This window comes from Typha angustifolia, chromosome 5 (genome assembly GCF_048772165.1).
Source record: "Typha angustifolia cultivar Huaian chromosome 5, ASM4877216v1, whole genome shotgun sequence".
In the NCBI taxonomy this organism is placed as follows: domain Eukaryota; kingdom Viridiplantae; phylum Streptophyta; class Magnoliopsida; order Poales; family Typhaceae; genus Typha; species Typha angustifolia.
Genome location: NC_133243.1, coordinates 8,179,857 through 8,197,587, shown reverse-complemented (window position 1 = coordinate 8,197,587; position 17,731 = coordinate 8,179,857). Strand labels below are relative to the sequence as shown.

Below are 17,731 nucleotides of genomic sequence, written 5' to 3'. Positions count from 1 at the left end.
GGGGAAATGTAAAAAAGTTCCTAACCCTTCTCAAAAGGTTTAACTACTCTAATTAAATATTTTGAGTCCTCCAAGTGCCGTTGGTTTCACTTGGATTGCCTCCAAGGAATCATATCAGCTTCAACTTTAAACCTAGATGATTTAGACGCGATCCACTTCATTTTATTATTAAATGCGGAAACTAATGTAGATCCCCTGCAACCGAGGCTGCAGAGGATCTGCTCCCGCGTGCAGGTTGACCCAAACTCCGAACGGTTGACTCCGTTATCTTTTAACTAGACGCCTTCCTAACTTTGACATCGCAATGTTAACGGAGTTGAAAAAGGAAAATAAAAAGTATATAGACTTTCTCTTCCTCCTCCCTCACAACCGATACTTCACGGCATCTTCTCCCTGATCAACTTTGATATATTATCTTTGCAAAATTAGTTTTTTCTTTTTAAAATTTAGAATTAGCAAGAAAAGTTTCATCAAAGTAGTTGAGGAGATGGTCATCGGATGCAACTAGTGAGGGAGGTTCCATTTGATAGTTGACGAAAGTATATAGAAGTATTATTAAGCAAGATTTGGAATAGGACAGTGCTTAGCCAAAAGGCTATATATAAGTTAGGATAATTATTAAATTATTAAATATTTTTTTTATGATATTATTTGAAGTTGGAGTTGAACCTACGACCTCCTCAGATCCAATATAATTTATTTAAGATGAAGTATTAAAAATTTCAAATTACTAATTGAAATAAAAAAATTATCGAAGCATTTGCATTAAAAATTAATACAGCAGCTTTTTATAACGAACTGCAAAAAGCTTGAAAATTATCACCCTAACCCCAACCGTCCGTCAGCCCGGCGTACACGGCGAGAAATTAAAGAAGACTGGTCGGGGGTAGATTGGGAAACAAGAGGTAGGGAGAAGCGGGCGGACGTCGCTATTATTTAGCTCGTGCGAAACGGCCGTCCGACCTTTCCCTCCTTTTCCTTTTCCTTTACGCGCTTCGTTTGTCGAAGAAGATGATGATAACGAACAAACGAGTCTTTCGAAAATAAGAGAAAGGAGAGTCGAGATCTAGGGCTCCGTATTTACCATTGATCGCCCTTGCACTTGCTCTGGTTCTGGAACGCTGCTCTTTGGGTGATTTATTTTTTATTTTTTTTAGACCCTTTTCATCTCGTTTCTCGGTACAATCTCGATATTTGATATCGACTTCATCTCTTCTTCTGAAATGTTCGGAAATTTGTGTGAAATGGATAAGGGATTCGATTTAGAAAGGTTTGCTGTTGTTGATTGGCATGGCATTGCAATGTGCGTTAGCCGATTGATAGGATTTCTATGGTTGGTGATGTAATGTGTCATTCATCTGCCCTTGTTCGATTCGGAGCTGTTTATTTGGCACGTAGAGATGCCTAACTTATGTGATGTCTACAATGTCTGCCTGTTATTGAAAATTTCTATTAGCAGGACGTCTCACAGATTTGCAGATACATTGCTTTATATGAATTTTGCACCTTTTTTGCATCGTAAATGTGTTTTGGAACATCTTACTATAGTTTAATGAGGCAATAATTTTGTGAAAGTTGTGATGTCTTATGATTATGCAGTATTTCTCTAATCTATCGACTATCAGGACATTGTAGGATTTAGTTATCCTGGTTATATGTGGATGCTGTTGCATTTTGACCTCTATTGGGCATCGATGAACAAACTCTGTCATCTTTATCCATTTAGAGAAGTTTCAACATGTTAGACAGTTTGAAAGTTGAAACAAGTTAGTGCGTAGTTTTGCTGCAATCAATTTAAAAGTTGGAAACTAGAACTTGCAAATGGATAAGTTGTATATGCAATTATTGGTCAGTGGCTAGCTTTACTTAACTACTTGTATTTTAAGAATAGGTTGCACCTGCTGTATTTCTTCTTCAGAAGCAATGCATTTCATTTTTTGTGAATTTTCTGTCTTGTTTTTGTGCTGGATCTTAAAATTTGTTCATTTTCCTTCGTTTTGTTAGAGATAAAAGATGGCAGATGCTGAGGATATCCAACCTCTCGTGTGTGACAATGGAACTGGAATGGTTAAGGTACACCTCTTTGGTACTATATATATATACATACACCTTTCTCCTGTGTCATTCTCCCAGACATTATTTTGTACATGCTGTTGGAAATTGCTATCAAATGTTTAGTAGTTTAGGAACACCTTTCGCATAGGTATGTCCTGGAAAAATGCCTGCAAGAGTGGCCCAAGGCCTACATATTTGCTTACTAACTTTTTTTTTTCCCTATTTTGCAAGGCTGGATTTGCTGGAGATGATGCTCCAAGGGCTGTTTTTCCTAGCATTGTAGGTCGCCCACGTCATACTGGAGTGATGGTTGGCATGGGTCAGAAAGATGCATACGTTGGAGATGAGGCTCAATCCAAGCGGGGAATTTTAACCCTGAAGTACCCAATTGAGCATGGTATTGTGAGTAATTGGGATGACATGGAGAAAATCTGGCATCATACTTTCTACAATGAACTTCGTGTGGCTCCAGAAGAACATCCTGTTCTTCTTACTGAGGCACCCCTCAACCCCAAGGCAAATCGTGAAAAAATGACACAAATCATGTTTGAGACCTTCAATACTCCGGCCATGTATGTTGCTATTCAGGCAGTCCTGTCTCTGTATGCTAGCGGCCGCACAACTGGTACATATACCCATCACCTGATGACTCTATGATTATCTGATGGCTTGTGTTTCATAGATTTTGTATATCTGATCATTTATGTTAATCCAAACATTTCAATGCATAAAAGAGAGCATATATCTTTTACAGCACTCGGTATCTATCTAATTTAAATACTGGCATGATGATTGATGAATTATTTAGTCATAGAAAAAGCAATTCTAGTTTCAAGCGAGTGCTGCATCATCCTACTTGCTTACTCTTCTTGCCTAATGAAAAGTTGCGTGTCTGTCTTTCCCTGAGGCTCTCTCATCTCATCTTTAATATGCTTCTTTGATCTGATTTTGTATTAATTTCTCTCTCTTTCTCTCTCTTCTATTATCTTCAATCTTTTGATTTCCTTATGTCATCTAAATTGGTTTTAATAGAAATTGCACAATTTGCACAGAAGTATACCTTGGAGGCACAGCTATTCACCTCTATATTCTAGTAATCAATTATATTGTGAAGTACATAATCTCTGTGATCTGACTTATGAAGTTATGAGGCTTATAAACATAGGTAAAACACTAAAAAAAGTCGGTTCAGAAGAGTTGTGCATGTTCAAACGAGTCTGTTAACAATGTTTTGGAAGCAATGCAAATGCTAGAAACAGGATTTTTTTTTTTTTTTTTTTTACAAACGCTAGAAACAGGAAATTAGCTCGCTATACTTTGAAGTGAGGTATAAGAATTAATAAAAAAAACATTTTATGGAAGCTTGCTATGAATACTTCCATCAGAGTCCAATAAGTAAAGTTTGAGCAGATAACATGTGAGCCCAAATTTATTATTGCACTGTTGATGCTTAAATCTACCATATCATAAAGTAATTAGTTACCTGTCAGATCATAAGCAGGGTTTACTCTCTTAAAATGTTTTACGTACAACAGTTTTACTTGATAATCAAATGTAGTTCAAATTTACTATCTTGATTTTACTATTCTAATAAATACTCATCCTTCATGAGGTTATATCACCCAGACTGACTCGAGAATCTGAGAGGTGCTTTCTTGAATATCTGTTGCTAATAGTGCAATATAATATTTACCTACGATATACTAGAGATTCATTGAAGTTATAAAGTTATGATTCTTTCATTGCAGCTGCCTTCTTGGCACTAAGATTTGGAGGATACAGTAGCTTGAAGAATAACTTCACCTGTAATATAATATTAAATGCATGAAGTACAGACATAAAGTCTGCCGGCATTTCAGGCAAATAAGTTTAAATCGATAAAATACTAAAATGAAGAGAACAACTTAAATTGTGTAGTTATCACATTTTGTTGTTTCTGGGAATACCTATAGACTAGACAAGTACAGGAGAATTAACTCATTAAGGAGTAGAAAAAATATGCCATTACTTAACTTGAATTGTCTACTTGTTATGTAAGACAACAAAATTGTTTATTAAAAAATGGACGGTTCTGGATATCAGAAATGATATATTTTGTTCTATTTGTTCCATAGTTCTATAGTTCTTTGTAATCATAATTTGAACATGTTAATCATCATGGCTGTGTGGTTGTCTTGTATAGGTATTGTGCTGGACTCTGGTGATGGTGTTAGTCACACTGTACCTATTTATGAAGGATATGCACTCCCACATGCAATACTTCGTCTGGATCTGGCAGGCCGTGACCTAACTGATGCTCTCATGAAAATTTTGACCGAGCGTGGTTATTCTTTCACCACAACAGCGGAGCGTGAAATTGTGAGAGACATGAAGGAGAAGCTAGCGTACATTGCTCTCGACTATGAACAGGAGTTAGAGATAGCAAAAACCAGCTCATCTGTGGAGAAAAGCTATGAGTTGCCCGATGGTCAAGTTATTACCATTGGTGCTGAACGTTTCCGCTGCCCAGAGGTTCTTTTCCAGCCTTCGATGATTGGAATGGAAGCTGCAGGAATCCATGAGACAACATATAACTCCATTATGAAGTGCGATGTAGATATACGAAAGGACTTGTATGGTAATATTGTTCTGAGTGGTGGTTCCACCATGTTTCCAGGTATTGCTGACAGGATGAGCAAGGAGATCACAGCACTAGCGCCAAGTAGCATGAAAATAAAGGTGGTGGCTCCCCCAGAAAGGAAATACAGTGTCTGGATTGGAGGCTCCATTTTGGCATCCCTCAGTACTTTCCAGCAGGTGAAAACTAATCTACAATTATGTTAATAGATATCAACTAGCTAGTTAATAGATATCAACTAGCTAAAGTCCCATCATTTTAACCATACTGTGCAATGGCATGTCATGACAACATTGAAAAAGATGTGAACTCTAATAGGATAAAAGAATAGAGGTGTCATTTGGTGTTTGTATCCTTCATTCTTTTCTAGATTCTTTTTTCAACCTTTATTACAAATAACTCACAGGATTTTCTCTTTTCTGCTTACAGATGTGGATTGCAAAAGCAGAGTATGATGAGTCTGGCCCATCAATAGTCCACAGGAAATGCTTCTAATTCTGTCATAGCGTGGGAGACATTGAGGTGATGGCATGCCTGAAGATGGCGCTAGATCTCTTCTCTCAAATTCGGTTGCATCACTGTGGATGACAAGAGTTCTAATTTTCCGCCACAAACATATGCATCCTGTCGGTTTCTTTTCTACACTATCTTTATTTTCTCTTCTGTCAAGACGACGAACCCTGTTATTTTAAGAGGCATGCTGCTGCTTATACTCGGGCTCTTGATGAGGCTCTTAACTAATTCTTTTCCTAGAATAAAGCTAATATAATGGAAGTTCTATATCCTAAATGCCTGTGTGATTTCCTGGTATTTCTTGCCTTGATTCCTTCAGACGCTATTCTTTCCGTTCATGGAGGATGTGCTTTGATTTGTTTGTCATATGAATCTCATGGAGATGGGAATGGTACCCCTCAAATATACTTTTAACTACATGGTAGAAAGGCAAAATATGATTCATGTGCCATATGTGTCACCTTCAAAGCTCATCACTTTCAATTTGCTGAAACATTCCTATGAAAGAAATAGAAAACAGAGATGAGAACCCATTCTTTCAAAGCCAGTGAATGAAGCAGTTCTTTGCTAGCCTCATCTTGCAACATCTCATGAATGGTTTTTCTTTGTACTAGAACTATGCATGCATGGTTTATTCCTCCACGCAAAGAGGGCATGCACATAGAAGAGTGTTGAGTTGTCACACTGCATCTTTATTCTGGAAGACAAGCTTTGCCTCCATTAGGTCGAGTCGCTTTCTTTGATCTCATCTCCATTAACTATCTTCTACATTCCTCCTTCCTAGACAAATCGTCCCTTTCCTTTTCCTGGCCCTGCATGGCCATGGCCATGGTCCCCTACAACTCTCTGCTACATCCATACTAGTAGCCAAAGATTGCTACTTTTTTCGCATGTGGCCAAATAGGTTTCTTGTGCAATCCTTATCACTACGGCCATAATTCTACGGATAAAAAGATTCATAAATATAGACATACCTCTGTCCTCTGTGTTCGTCTCTCTGTTTAAGTAACTTAGACCAAAAATTTACTGATGGAATCTATGAGAAATGTTACAAGGTTAATTAACACTTTAAGACAGACATGTGTACAAAAGCATCACTCTCAGAGCACTGACGATTGCTCCAACTCTCTCAAGTGTGCTCTTTTTTTTATCTTGATAAAAAACAAATGTTCTAAAGCTGTAGCAGTAGTACAATCCCAATGTGCCAAGGAACAGCTGGTTGATGCGACTATCAGGAAATCCATGAAGCCAAACAAAAAAAGTTGCATCATGTAATGCATCATTCTTGAGTCTATCCATATAAAAAACATTCAAAAATACAAGATTATTTTGTTAATTTGTGTTCACATGTTAATTGGATAGATTAGAGAGGTTAATCATATTACAATAGGATAAACTAGAGAAAAATGTTCAATTTGGATTTGGATTTGGATAAGATAAATATAAATTAAATCTTCTTTCCTCACATTTTCCTCATTTGTTTGTAGCTTATGTGCCCAAACTAAACTCCTTTACATAATAATAATAAGATTGGGAGGTGGACCATTAAGTACAAAAGGTTGTGAGGAGTCCTAATTTGGTCCAAAACCTCATCATTTGCCTACTTTGTTGTTCAAATCTTCTACGCACATCCGTAACAATCTATCAAGAAGCCATGCAGATATTACAAAGGAGGCAATCATGCAAGAAGAGTAATCATACTTCCTTTGTCTCAGAGGAAAGAAAAAAAGAGGAGGAAGGTGGGAGAAAAATGTAATAAAAGTACTCAAGTACCCAATATAACTACTGATGAATGGATTACAAAAATTATCTCATCCACCTTCATCTTGCTGTTCTGACTTCTGAATCAGTATCAGAGATCTTTTTGCTCTTTGCTCTGCTTGTGGTCGGTTCTTTCTCTATCACTCTGACAAAGGGTCGCCATTATAGAGCAAGGAAGTAAGATACTTCGTTGACATATGGCAGCTTTAATGCCGTATACCTTTTAGCCCAGCTTTGGTACTGGTCCATCTTGGACACCGTTATATTTTTACAGTCTACCGCTTCTATGCCTCAATGCATTGGATTGGTATAAAAACTTCTACACTAGTCTGGTAATCTCTCAGAAAAGGATATTTTTTTTTGTCATTAAAGTTATGGTAATTATACTTAAATCTAATCCCCTAAAATATTGCTCATTTTTTTTATATCTCTCATTTTATCTGACCGTGTTTAAAACAAAAAAAAACTATATTTACTTATAATCCATAAACATCTAAATTTGATGACATAATATATTTTTAATATAAAAATTAAACGGATAATTAAAGGAAGAGATATTATATATTTTTTATATAATAAAAAGAGACGATAGTATTATGTGATAAAAATAAATGGCATGATCTATATAACCGAATGGAGAACAGTTTAGATTCTTGTGTACTTATCTCTTAAACCAATAGTTATCATCCAAGATGATGAAAAATACCCTCCCATGATTTAATAGACCGGATGAGTCCAAAGAGTAGAGTATATTCTTCTCCATTAGTACTATAATTTGCACTTGATTAGTGTAATCTATTCAGACGATTGGTCATGTGACTTCATCTTTGTTCCACGTGTGCCCCAGGAATCTCGCCTCGACCCCCATCTATCGTATTCCTTTCTTTGTTTAACTAGTTTTTTTACTGCACAATTTCACGCAAGAGAAAATGACATAAGATTTGTGTTACTTAATAAGATATATATATATATACCAAAGAGAAAAAAAAGAAAAAGACTAGCGTTTCTATATCTAGCTTTGTGTTACTTAATAATATATCTACTCTCTCTGGCTCTCTCCTCTAAGTCTCCAAGCTTAGAAACACCAAGGGAGCAAATGATCACCATTGAGAATTCCCACTGCTACCATTGTTTGATCACCAAATTGTTCATGGGAGAAAGGAGAAGAAGCTAAAAAGTTTGCCGAGAAGTTTTCATGGAATATTCAACCGATCCAACCCCTGACCTCTCTTTGCAAATTAGCCCTCCAAGGTTCACTCCACCCTCAGCTTCCAACTCCCCCATCAACCCCTTAGTTGGCATCCCAGTTCATAGCTCTTCAATATTCTATGGCTTATTGTCCCACCATATACCATCGTATCCTCCAATCGCAGCTACGACGATGACGACGACGACTACTATACATGACGGTAATTACACCATGGAATCCTTCAAGCGGGACAAGTACGGCAATATGCGGTTAAAGTTCACGTCGAAGCTCCCCATGAAGCGGACTATGCGGTCGCCGAGGATGAGGTGGACGAGCACTCTCCATGCACGCTTCGTTCGAGCTGTGGAGCTACTTGGTGGCCATGAGAGTATGAACTGAATCTCATAGCAATCCAAATTTACTCTGTTAAATTTGTTTTAAATTTTTTTTCTTTTCTTTTTTTTTTAAAATTTTTTTTAGAGGCTACTCCGAAGTCAGTTCTTGAGCTCATGGATGTCAAAGATCTCACACTAGCCCATGTCAAGAGCCATTTGCAGGTATTTGAACTTAAATTTGAAACGTAGCTATTTATTCCACATCCATTTCTTCACTTGAATTTCTTCTTCTTTTTCTTCTTCCTTTGATTCTTGCAGATGTATAGAACTGTGAAGACGACTGAGAAGCCTGCATGCTCCTCAGGTAAGTTATCATTGGTTGATTTAAAAGGACAATCAGATGGCTCTAGTGAAAAAGATTTTGTCCCAGGAAGAGTTGATTTAAACTCTGGAGGATTGAACGAATCATCTAACTCGCCAAATGATACGGACTACTGTTCAACTGTAGCAAATTATTCTAGGAGCTGGTGGAGCAGCTCATCGAGGTAGAGGCTGCCTCCTTTCTTCTCCTCCTTTTTGTTTCAGCAGAGACGTACTTTAGCTTTTGCATGGGATTAGGCTTTTCTTCTTCTTCTTCTTCTTCTTCTTCTTCTTCTTCTTCTTCTTCTTCTTCTTCTTCTTCTTCTTCTTCTTCTTCTTCTTCTTCTTCTTCTTTCCGTTAGGGAATAGGAATCCGAGAAGAATGAAAGGGACTCGTGTCAGCTTTTGTTCTCTTGTTTCTATTCTGAAGGTTTTGGGTTTGGCTTAAATCAAAGTGAAGCCACACAATACTCAACTGTTATAAGCTTTAGAAATGTAGCTTTCTCACTCAAATCTGCAGTAGAACCAAGTCTTTTACATTTCAAAAACTTTACAAAAAATATATATATGTTGCCAGTGAATTATTATTCATTACTTTGTTTGATTGTTGAATAAGTATAAGCTTATTTTATTTATTTTTATACTAGTTTACTAATACTCACTTCTCTCTTGTCCGTCCTCTCATCTTTTATCCAGTATTTTGCATTTACTAACAGAATCTAATTATAATTTTACCTTTGAAACCACGTAGATAATATTTTAGTTATTTACTAAAATACTTTCTAAATTTATTACTTTTTATGTCATACAATGATATAGCACTATACTGATCTAAAATTAAAACACTATAATAGTTTAAACCGGTATAGATTTTCTTATACAAATTTAACAAATGATTATAACTAATCTACTTCGGAAGTTATTCCGCAAACCAGACATCATTTTAAAAGTGGGAATTCCAGAGAAGAGCAAATTCTGAGGTTTTATTTGATGTTGCATACTCATTCTGTTTGCATAGCAGTAACATTTCTCACGAACATAAAATTTCAGCACTAGTGCATGGCTGCAAACAAGTTTTTGTGACATGGATGGAATAGGAGCATTAAGATTCTCTTCTCAGAATGAGGTATTAACCTGCGCATCAGAACTCCTTGTGTGCAGATAAACTACTTGTATGAACTAATGCCTTGGTTGTCTTTACAGAGCAATGATCCTTGCAGACCCAATGTCTCACAAGTATCCATTCATGAGCTCAAGAAACCAAGCCTGGAGTTCACCTTAGGAAGACCTGACTGGCATTGTGCAGATCATAATTGATGCTACTAAGTTAAATCCTAATGCCATTTGCCCAAATGGGCAGTCATATAAAGAGTGGAACTAACAGTTTGTAGTACTCTGGGGTCACATTTCTTATTCTTCTTCCATTCCAGATATCAATCATTTACTTTTGGATGTTGGAAATAGAGAGAAAATGTGAACTAGTAAACTCTTAGGTAAAAGTCATATCGGACTCTCTTTTTTCCATTTTGGCAGAACAGGACCTTCAGTCTTACAAGTGTACAAATGATTTTTCAAGTAGTTTTCTTCTCTGGAATTTCTTCAAGATCCCCAAAATATGCAGGCAATAGAACTAGCTTTCAAATTTAACCCACCACTCTCCAGAACAGGCAAAACCATTTTAACATGGAATAGCCATTGCTCAAAGGAAATCTCACAGTCAAAAAAAGAAATTTCTTCTCTGGAACAAAAGAAACAGAGGTCCCCTGCTATTCAGGAATGTATATGTTCCATCGGATGACCAAGAAGTGAAAGCTACATAGGAGATATCGACAGCAGGTACCATGAAAGGTATATAATCAAATGCATTTCAATACAATGCGAAAGATAAAAAGTTCAAAGTCGACAAGGATAATCAGTTGTGTGCTACTGAGCACATACAAGTTCAAACTTTAACCTGTACAACTCTATGGAAGAAAGCCAACCATATACTCTTGTACTAGTCGGATCTCAAAACACCTAACAAAACACCACATTGCAATTCATATAGTAGACCGAGGATAACCATACTGTAATAATATCAAACGGGTCACTGATTAATTAAATGTAAATGGAATACCTAATCAAAAGAAGGATATCATCTATTAGCTTTGCTCTTATCAGTATGCGAGATTGATGTAGAATTCTTGGTCCAAATAACCTCCACAGTAGAAACATTAGAATGACATCCCAGTGCATCAATATTATTATGTTCCATGCTTGGTGCTATATAATTATTAGCCATCATGTTTGGTGCAGCAGCAGTCATTTGACACTGGTTTTAGCACATCATAGTTGATAGGCTCCATATTGAATGAAGAAGAATGGTTAGACACCACACATAGTGCGACAGAATTATCAGATTTTAGATTTGGCACTGCAGAGTCATCAGTCTGTATCTTCGCTGTAGCAAAAAAGTTAGGCTGTGATATTGGTATAGCCTGATCCTCGAGCTTAATTTCTACATAAGAGTTACCATACCAAGACGAGGGCTGCAACACAAAAAGAAAACTCTGTAAGATAAATTGAAAATCCTCATGTGTCATCCTTATCAGCTATAATTTGAAAATGAATTGATGAATGCTAGATTTTAATTCTGGCATCTGGTAGCCTATATCCCTTCAATTGATTCAAGTAATAATGATTTCGAGCTAGCAATGAACAAATGTGGCAGAGAAGTGACTAAAATTCACATTCAATTCAAGTCGTAATAAAGAATGAAAAATTGGAAGAGCAAAATATATATAATTATCACAAAGATTTTCTAGAAGAAGGGTAGGTGGGAGAGCAAGAGCAAGCATGCGAGTGGAAGAGATAACATAACAAGAATCCAAAATGTCAGTCTATAGTCTACTTATATAGAGCATATCTTCACCTAAGATTCAACAATTTTATGAATCAATTACATGAGGCATGAGTGAATATCTGTAGTAATACCATACTGTAGACTATGAACTCAACTCCACCATAGTAAATTGCTAAATGGTTTCAAATATTATGAAAATAGATAACAATTTTAATCTCATGCAACTAAAATTATCACTGTAAGCAAAATTACTTTGAAGGATTGAACATTTATGCAATAGAAATATGGAAGTGGATCTCATCAAATAATGAACTATTGATAATCAAACACTCCCCAATTTTGATTGTCAAATTCAAATGATCTAATCATATATTGTAACAGCCTATTAAAGCTTGAATACATCTAATAAGGATTGCAAACTTACACGACGTTGAAGCCTTTCCAAAGTGGATATCAGCAATTTGTCTCCAACGATTATTCTTATCTTCTTAACCAGCTCTTCCCGAGTTATTATCTTCCCCTGACACAAGGCCCAGATAACATGTGAAACCCACAGCATAAGGAGACTCACCTATAAATAGTGATATAGTACAAAACCAACAGCTGCCAGCCGATACCTCCAACTCTTTGTGATGATGAAACAGTAATTCCCTTGATATAGGTGATATACTATCTTGGATTTCGTCAAACAAGACTTTAAATGGAATCCATGGTGAAGTAGGTCCTCTCGATAGCTCACACTTTACCTGCAAAACAAAACAAAAAAACTTTTCAGCACAAAAAATAGCATTTGACTGCAGCGTTGAACTGCTATAAAAAGAAGTTCCAATTGCTGATTGCAATAGCTGATAAGCAAATAGACATGGAAGATACACAAGTTTGAGGAAAATGTGAAAATCGGATTATATAGGAAAAGTAGCCTCACCGAATGAATACGAGAATATTTCTGCTCAACCTTCTCCTGTGACACATGAAAATGTGCATCCTTCAAGCCACGCAAGTACTCTGAAAAGATATTTTCAAGAGAGAAAATTATTCCGTCCTATGGTACTATCATGTGGTAGCAGTCGCCTTATTACTGAATAATGTTACCTCGAATGGTTGGGGACAGCTTAAAACTTATAATACATTCCAGATGAATAGAAGTGTTTAAATGGGTTGACCACAGCACATAACACTTCGGGTTCAAGCAATCATCCACTCCAGAATCATATTTTTTACTGCTGGGACAGTTCTGATGTGACCCAGGCTGGACTTGTTCCATATTGCCCAATATTGCTCGGCATAATAGTATGTACTGTATTCCTTTTTCGTCATCATCACAAAGATTCACGCTGCATATAATAAAGAGGTAAGCGTTAAGCTGCAACAAATATCAAGATCCTATATACTTCTATAGTTTTCCTCCACAGTATGTAAGACATGTTCAACAATATCAGCTATACCAGATATATAGAATAAAGTAATATGGAGAACAACATAAAAGAAATAGGAAAAGTTGTTAAAATTATGCAAGGCACCTGGCAAAGGCTCGGTCCCCTGGTGTGAGATAGACACCGGTGCCCAAAGCTGGTTCCTGAGTAGTCTTCTCAGCCATGCCAAAACCATGAATCATAATTTCAGCTAAGTCTTGCTTTCTACAACCAAGCCATCCATATCTTACATTTGCATCCCCCCGCTCCTCCTTAGTGGACCTTATCTGTCTCTCAAAGGCATCATATCTACTCTGCGAAGACATATCCATTGGAGAGTAGCGATGAATATGCAGTATGTTATTAGGCATAGCAAATGGACCCATTCCGGTGAGAAAAAGATTTTGTGCAAACAAAAAAAAATCACTGCCCCTTTCCAAGACGGTAAGATTCATTCGTAAAATTTCTGCAGTAGAAGGCCTTGGAGAAACTGAAACTCCGGTTTCCACGACAACCTGTTTTATAACTTCCGGTGATGAATGAACTACCTTTTCCGTAATTGGTCTCCTGATGCTGCTGCTCATCACTCCACAAGCCGATTTGTTCTGTTTGTTAGCCTTTTCATCAAAAAAGAGGGCAGGAAAAAAGCATTTGTCAGACTCATCAATCCATGCTACAGAACATTGTTTCCTTGTTCTCAAATTGACCAAGGTCATTGACAAGAAATCAACAAGAAGTGGTTGATCATCCATCTTAACAACGGTGCTTGACTTATCATCCCTAAACCCTTCAATGAGGGCCTGTACAACTTGTTCAGGAAAATCCAACCATATACCCAGACTGTAAAACATAATGCGGCGTGGCAGCCCACTGTTTAGATAGTTGAAGCAATTATCCGCCAGGGTAGGCTGCATGGGGCAGAAGTGGCAACTCTGAGCACATGAACCGAATGAGGGTCCATGTTGCATTCCAACACGACCTGCCTTGCAAGATCTTGTGGCACAGCCTTCGGTTACCTTCCGCTTCAAACCGGAAGCATGGGATCCATTGGGTGACGTCATTGGAAGATGGCTTGGTAGGTAATTAGTGCCAATAAAAGAAAAATAAAATGAAGGAAATAAAGCCCTACTAAGATACAGAATTTACAGATCTCCCTCCATTTTCCCCTCAGAGCAAAGAGTAAAACCCTGCCAATGCCACCAGTCAATGAAATCCTAAAAGAATAATACTCAGTAAAAGAGGGCTTAATTTCCCATTACTTTCATTTAATTAGAAGATGTGGATAGCATGCACAATATGGATATGCCAATGAAGAAAGTCTTACAAAATAAGCACACAATAGTATAAGATCATGAAATAGATGGACCACACCCTCGGAGATTTCCCATTTATCAAACAGAAAAGACACAAGAAAAGAACATTGACCATCCAAAGATAAAAGATGGAAGTGTCTCTACAACTAGACCTAATATCGTAAGTCTCATCATTGTCAACAAACATCTTGCAAGCCCCCTCCTCTGAGTCATGTGAACTAATTCTCCAATCAGTTTCAATCTGATACAGTCAAGACATCTGACACAGAGAGAGCTACAGGATTGAGTGTCATTGATGTGTCTTTCTTCCATATATTGGAATTAAGTTATAGTTCTGCAATACATGTACGTTCTTATGTTCCACAATCCTTTAGTAGGATGCAACTTTCAAATGAAGATTTAGATATACTGCAAATTATAAGAACAAAAGTTGCTTATTGTCATATAAAAATGATAACCAAACAGGAAATACAAGAATAAATAAAGAAAAGCTTAGCAAAAAGCAATGATTATTATATGGCCTCAAAGAGTCACGGTTTGCTTCCATAGACAATCTCAGAAATCGTAACCAAAGTTAACTCCGAAATGAAACTACAATATAAGTATGGGTGAATAATCAAAATCAACAAGTAGAAAAACTAAGCAAAACACATTAACGTAATTTTTTTCTGCAAAATTACAGGAATTGGAACCGTAGAAATGCATAGTCCAACTGACAACATAACAGAGCATCCAAAGAGCTACTGAAAGCGAGAAGGATCGGAGGTTAAAGAAAATTCAAAATGTGTAGACCAGGAAAAAGATATTAGAGTGGGTCGAAACCAAACAAAGTTTACCAAAAGAAACAAGCTTTTCCACCAAATAAAGCAGCAGAATCAACAGCAAACACATGGGAAAAAAACGAGCTCGGAAATCCCAAAAGCGATGACATAGCTAGTTTTCCCAATAGCGAAATATTAAACATAACATAAAAAAGGAAGAAAAAAGGAAAAGACCTCAACTTGGTTTCTTCAATACAGAACCAAGGTTTACTCCTGTGAAAAGTGAATATTTTTATATCTTATCAAGCACTAGCCATGCACAAAACCCTAAAGGTGAACAAATAAGGTGTAACGCAACATCACGAGAAAGCCACTCAAATTACGAAAGGTGAGAACTTTAAAGAGTTTTAAACTTTGGGAACAAAACCTACACAGCCAAACAACAAAAGCCATCACCAAGAAACATTCTCCCGTCCACTTACAACAACTTCCAACATGCTCAAAACCAAAATCAAATAGACACTCAAAATAAGCAACAAGACATCAGAACAAAGACGAAAAGACGGCACTTCGGAGGCCTTACAAGGCAGAATCGAGAAGACGCGAATCAACGGAGACTTCTCGTGCTCGGGGGGTGGATGCTTCCTCTCGAGGGGGGGGGGGGGGGGAAGATCGATAGAATCGGGTAAGTGGACGGGAAAGAAGCGTTGATGCTCGAAGAAGGAATCGATCCACCACTCCGGTAGTCTCCGGGAGCCACGGCCCTGGCCTTTGTGGCTTGGCCGCTACGTTTTACTACTGGGCCTAAGGCGGTACTATTATTAGTGGGCCTCCGTTGATGGGCCCAAGATGTCCTTTTTATTGAATTTCGGAATCTTATAATAATTTTCTACTTGAAAAAATTATTTAAAAAACTTTATATATATATGTATATTAAGGTAAACTGGTTTCATACTTCCCAATCTCAAATTTCTACATTGAAAAGAATAAAGATTAAAAAAAAAATTCAAATTTGGTCCAATTAGTGGGCCTCCCAATTATTGTTCTGCCAAAAGAATAGTAACCGTTGGACCTAATAATAAAACAAGACGACGATTTTGGACTCGAAAAGGCTCAAAATTTATAAGGCCTCGAAGAACAACCAGTCAGCTCATTGAGGTGCAAAAGTTGATCGAAGAAAAAAGTCCCTTCCCAAATTACATCATAATCCAAAATGTGGTATATATGAGTGTTTATAGTGCCATATTTTTGTGTAAAAAATATGAAGTTGATTCAATCCAGACATTGAATACTGAACTCGTTGAGATATTGATATTGGGGAAAGCTCTATTTCGAGTTCCTATAATACACACTCTTTTTCTATCCAATAGTAAACGATGCCTAATAGTTTAACAGTGACAGAAGCTTTTAGAGAGGATGATAGGATTCATATAAGAAAGGTTTTTTTTTTTTTAATAAAACAAGTGCAGCTTTTGGCCCTCAAAATTTTCCAAGGATTTTTATAGACCAGAGATGATCAATTTGCAATATCTTATTTTTACATTCAGCAACCAATTCCTTGGGCATAAATTCATGCATGGACTGTGACTCACACTTCTCTATGCACCTCTACCTATATCTATCCTATAGAAAGTCCACATAAGGATTTCTTATTATATTGCAGTTCCTGACACTTGTTATCCTACAAGAGTTGTGAACCCAAGGAGGTTGCAGAGAACCCCAAAAGACAAAAAACTACTTGCCTTCAACTGTTCAATTCAAGGCATTTCTTCTACACCTCTTCATTAATGTAGACACCCATACCGTGCCAAGAAGTTGTCCTCCTCTTTCACTGAAAAGAACTAACAATTAACAACCACCAAGATACACTTCCACAGCTTACAAAGCACTTGAATTCACTAAAAGTAAGAAGCCAACAGTTGGCAGTGTTTTAACTTGGAAGGTATTGACACCTAGTGTTAGTCAAACAACCATGGAGAGCAATGAGGAAGTAAAAATGGCTAAGTGTACGTATATGCTGTGGAATGTGGGAGGAGTGCACTCTAGACTACATTAGATTAGTCAAGAAGCAATTCTACAGCTCCTGGGTTTGTGGACTGTGCACGGAGGCGATAAAGGACGAGATGTCGGCGGTCGGCGTACGGCTAGAAACTGCAGTTTCTGATCCATGCTAAGTTCAGATAAATCTGCTGTATTGATCCAACCATTCGTATAGCTAGGTCCCTTAGTTGCTTAAGAAGACCTCTTCCTCTACTATGTAGTAACTTTTCACTCCAGTTTGTAACCATGTATTCATATATCATCTATACTTTTGGCAAGATATTGTAATGTACTTGGTGCAGTACAGTAGAGATAGATGCTACTATATAGCACATAGTTCCACTCATCAATGACTAGTAACCTATGTCTTTATCAATCTTAATTCACATTATTCTTGCTTTTAGTGTGTGCGTACATGTCCATATCCTCGTCTACTGTTGCCCTAATAATCTCTCTTTCAATGTTGCATGCATGGAATTAGAACTTTTTGCTTCAGTTTCAGTTCATGTGCATGAGCTGCAGGATATTAATTA

At 37.1% G+C, this 17,731-nt stretch overlaps 3 protein-coding genes across 9 annotated transcripts; 2 read left to right on the top strand and 1 right to left on the bottom strand.

Moving 5' to 3' along the window:
- Positions 1 to 926: 926 nt before the first annotated feature.
- Positions 927 to 5,461, top strand: LOC140760256 (actin-1-like). Of its 2 annotated transcripts, none has more exons than XM_073097133.1 (5): positions 927 to 1,110; positions 2,005 to 2,073; positions 2,287 to 2,680; positions 4,238 to 4,851; positions 5,102 to 5,461. In XM_073097133.1, exons 2-5 carry the CDS (start codon positions 2,014 to 2,016, stop codon positions 5,165 to 5,167), a joined length of 1,134 nt encoding a protein of 377 aa, XP_072953234.1. In that variant the 5' UTR covers positions 927 to 1,110; positions 2,005 to 2,013; the 3' UTR covers positions 5,168 to 5,461. The 2 variants fall into 2 exon arrangements, with proteins under 2 accessions (XP_072953234.1, XP_072953233.1); XM_073097132.1 differs by having other exon boundaries at positions 927 to 1,132.
- Positions 5,462 to 7,968: 2,507 nt separating this feature from the next.
- On the top strand, positions 7,969 to 10,414 carry LOC140760038 (probable transcription factor RL9). Of its 4 annotated transcripts, none has more exons than XM_073096823.1 (6): positions 7,969 to 8,197; positions 8,320 to 8,523; positions 8,616 to 8,692; positions 8,789 to 9,015; positions 9,881 to 9,956; positions 10,034 to 10,414. In XM_073096823.1, exons 2-6 carry the CDS (start codon positions 8,328 to 8,330, stop codon positions 10,145 to 10,147), a joined length of 690 nt encoding a protein of 229 aa, XP_072952924.1. In that variant the 5' UTR covers positions 7,969 to 8,197; positions 8,320 to 8,327; the 3' UTR covers positions 10,148 to 10,414. The 4 variants fall into 4 exon arrangements, with proteins under 4 accessions (XP_072952924.1, XP_072952923.1, XP_072952922.1 ...); XM_073096822.1 differs by having other exon boundaries at positions 7,969 to 8,523; positions 8,789 to 8,834; positions 8,901 to 9,015; XM_073096821.1 differs by having other exon boundaries at positions 7,969 to 8,523; positions 8,789 to 8,834; positions 8,889 to 9,015.
- A 306-nt stretch (positions 10,415 to 10,720) lies between these two features.
- Positions 10,721 to 15,900, bottom strand: LOC140760037 (inactive poly [ADP-ribose] polymerase RCD1-like). Of its 3 annotated transcripts, none has more exons than XM_073096816.1 (7): positions 15,742 to 15,900; positions 13,193 to 14,271; positions 12,765 to 13,006; positions 12,598 to 12,677; positions 12,290 to 12,418; positions 12,097 to 12,192; positions 10,721 to 11,358 (listed from the first exon to the last, which is right to left on the bottom strand). In XM_073096816.1, exons 2-7 carry the CDS (start codon positions 14,143 to 14,145, stop codon positions 11,104 to 11,106), a joined length of 1,755 nt encoding a protein of 584 aa, XP_072952917.1. In that variant the 5' UTR covers positions 14,146 to 14,271; positions 15,742 to 15,900; the 3' UTR covers positions 10,721 to 11,103. The 3 variants fall into 3 exon arrangements, with proteins under 3 accessions (XP_072952917.1, XP_072952919.1, XP_072952918.1); XM_073096818.1 differs by having other exon boundaries at positions 13,193 to 14,805; positions 15,742 to 15,828; XM_073096817.1 differs by lacking the exon at positions 15,742 to 15,900 and having other exon boundaries at positions 13,193 to 15,725.
- Positions 15,901 to 17,731: the final 1,831 nt, after the last annotated feature.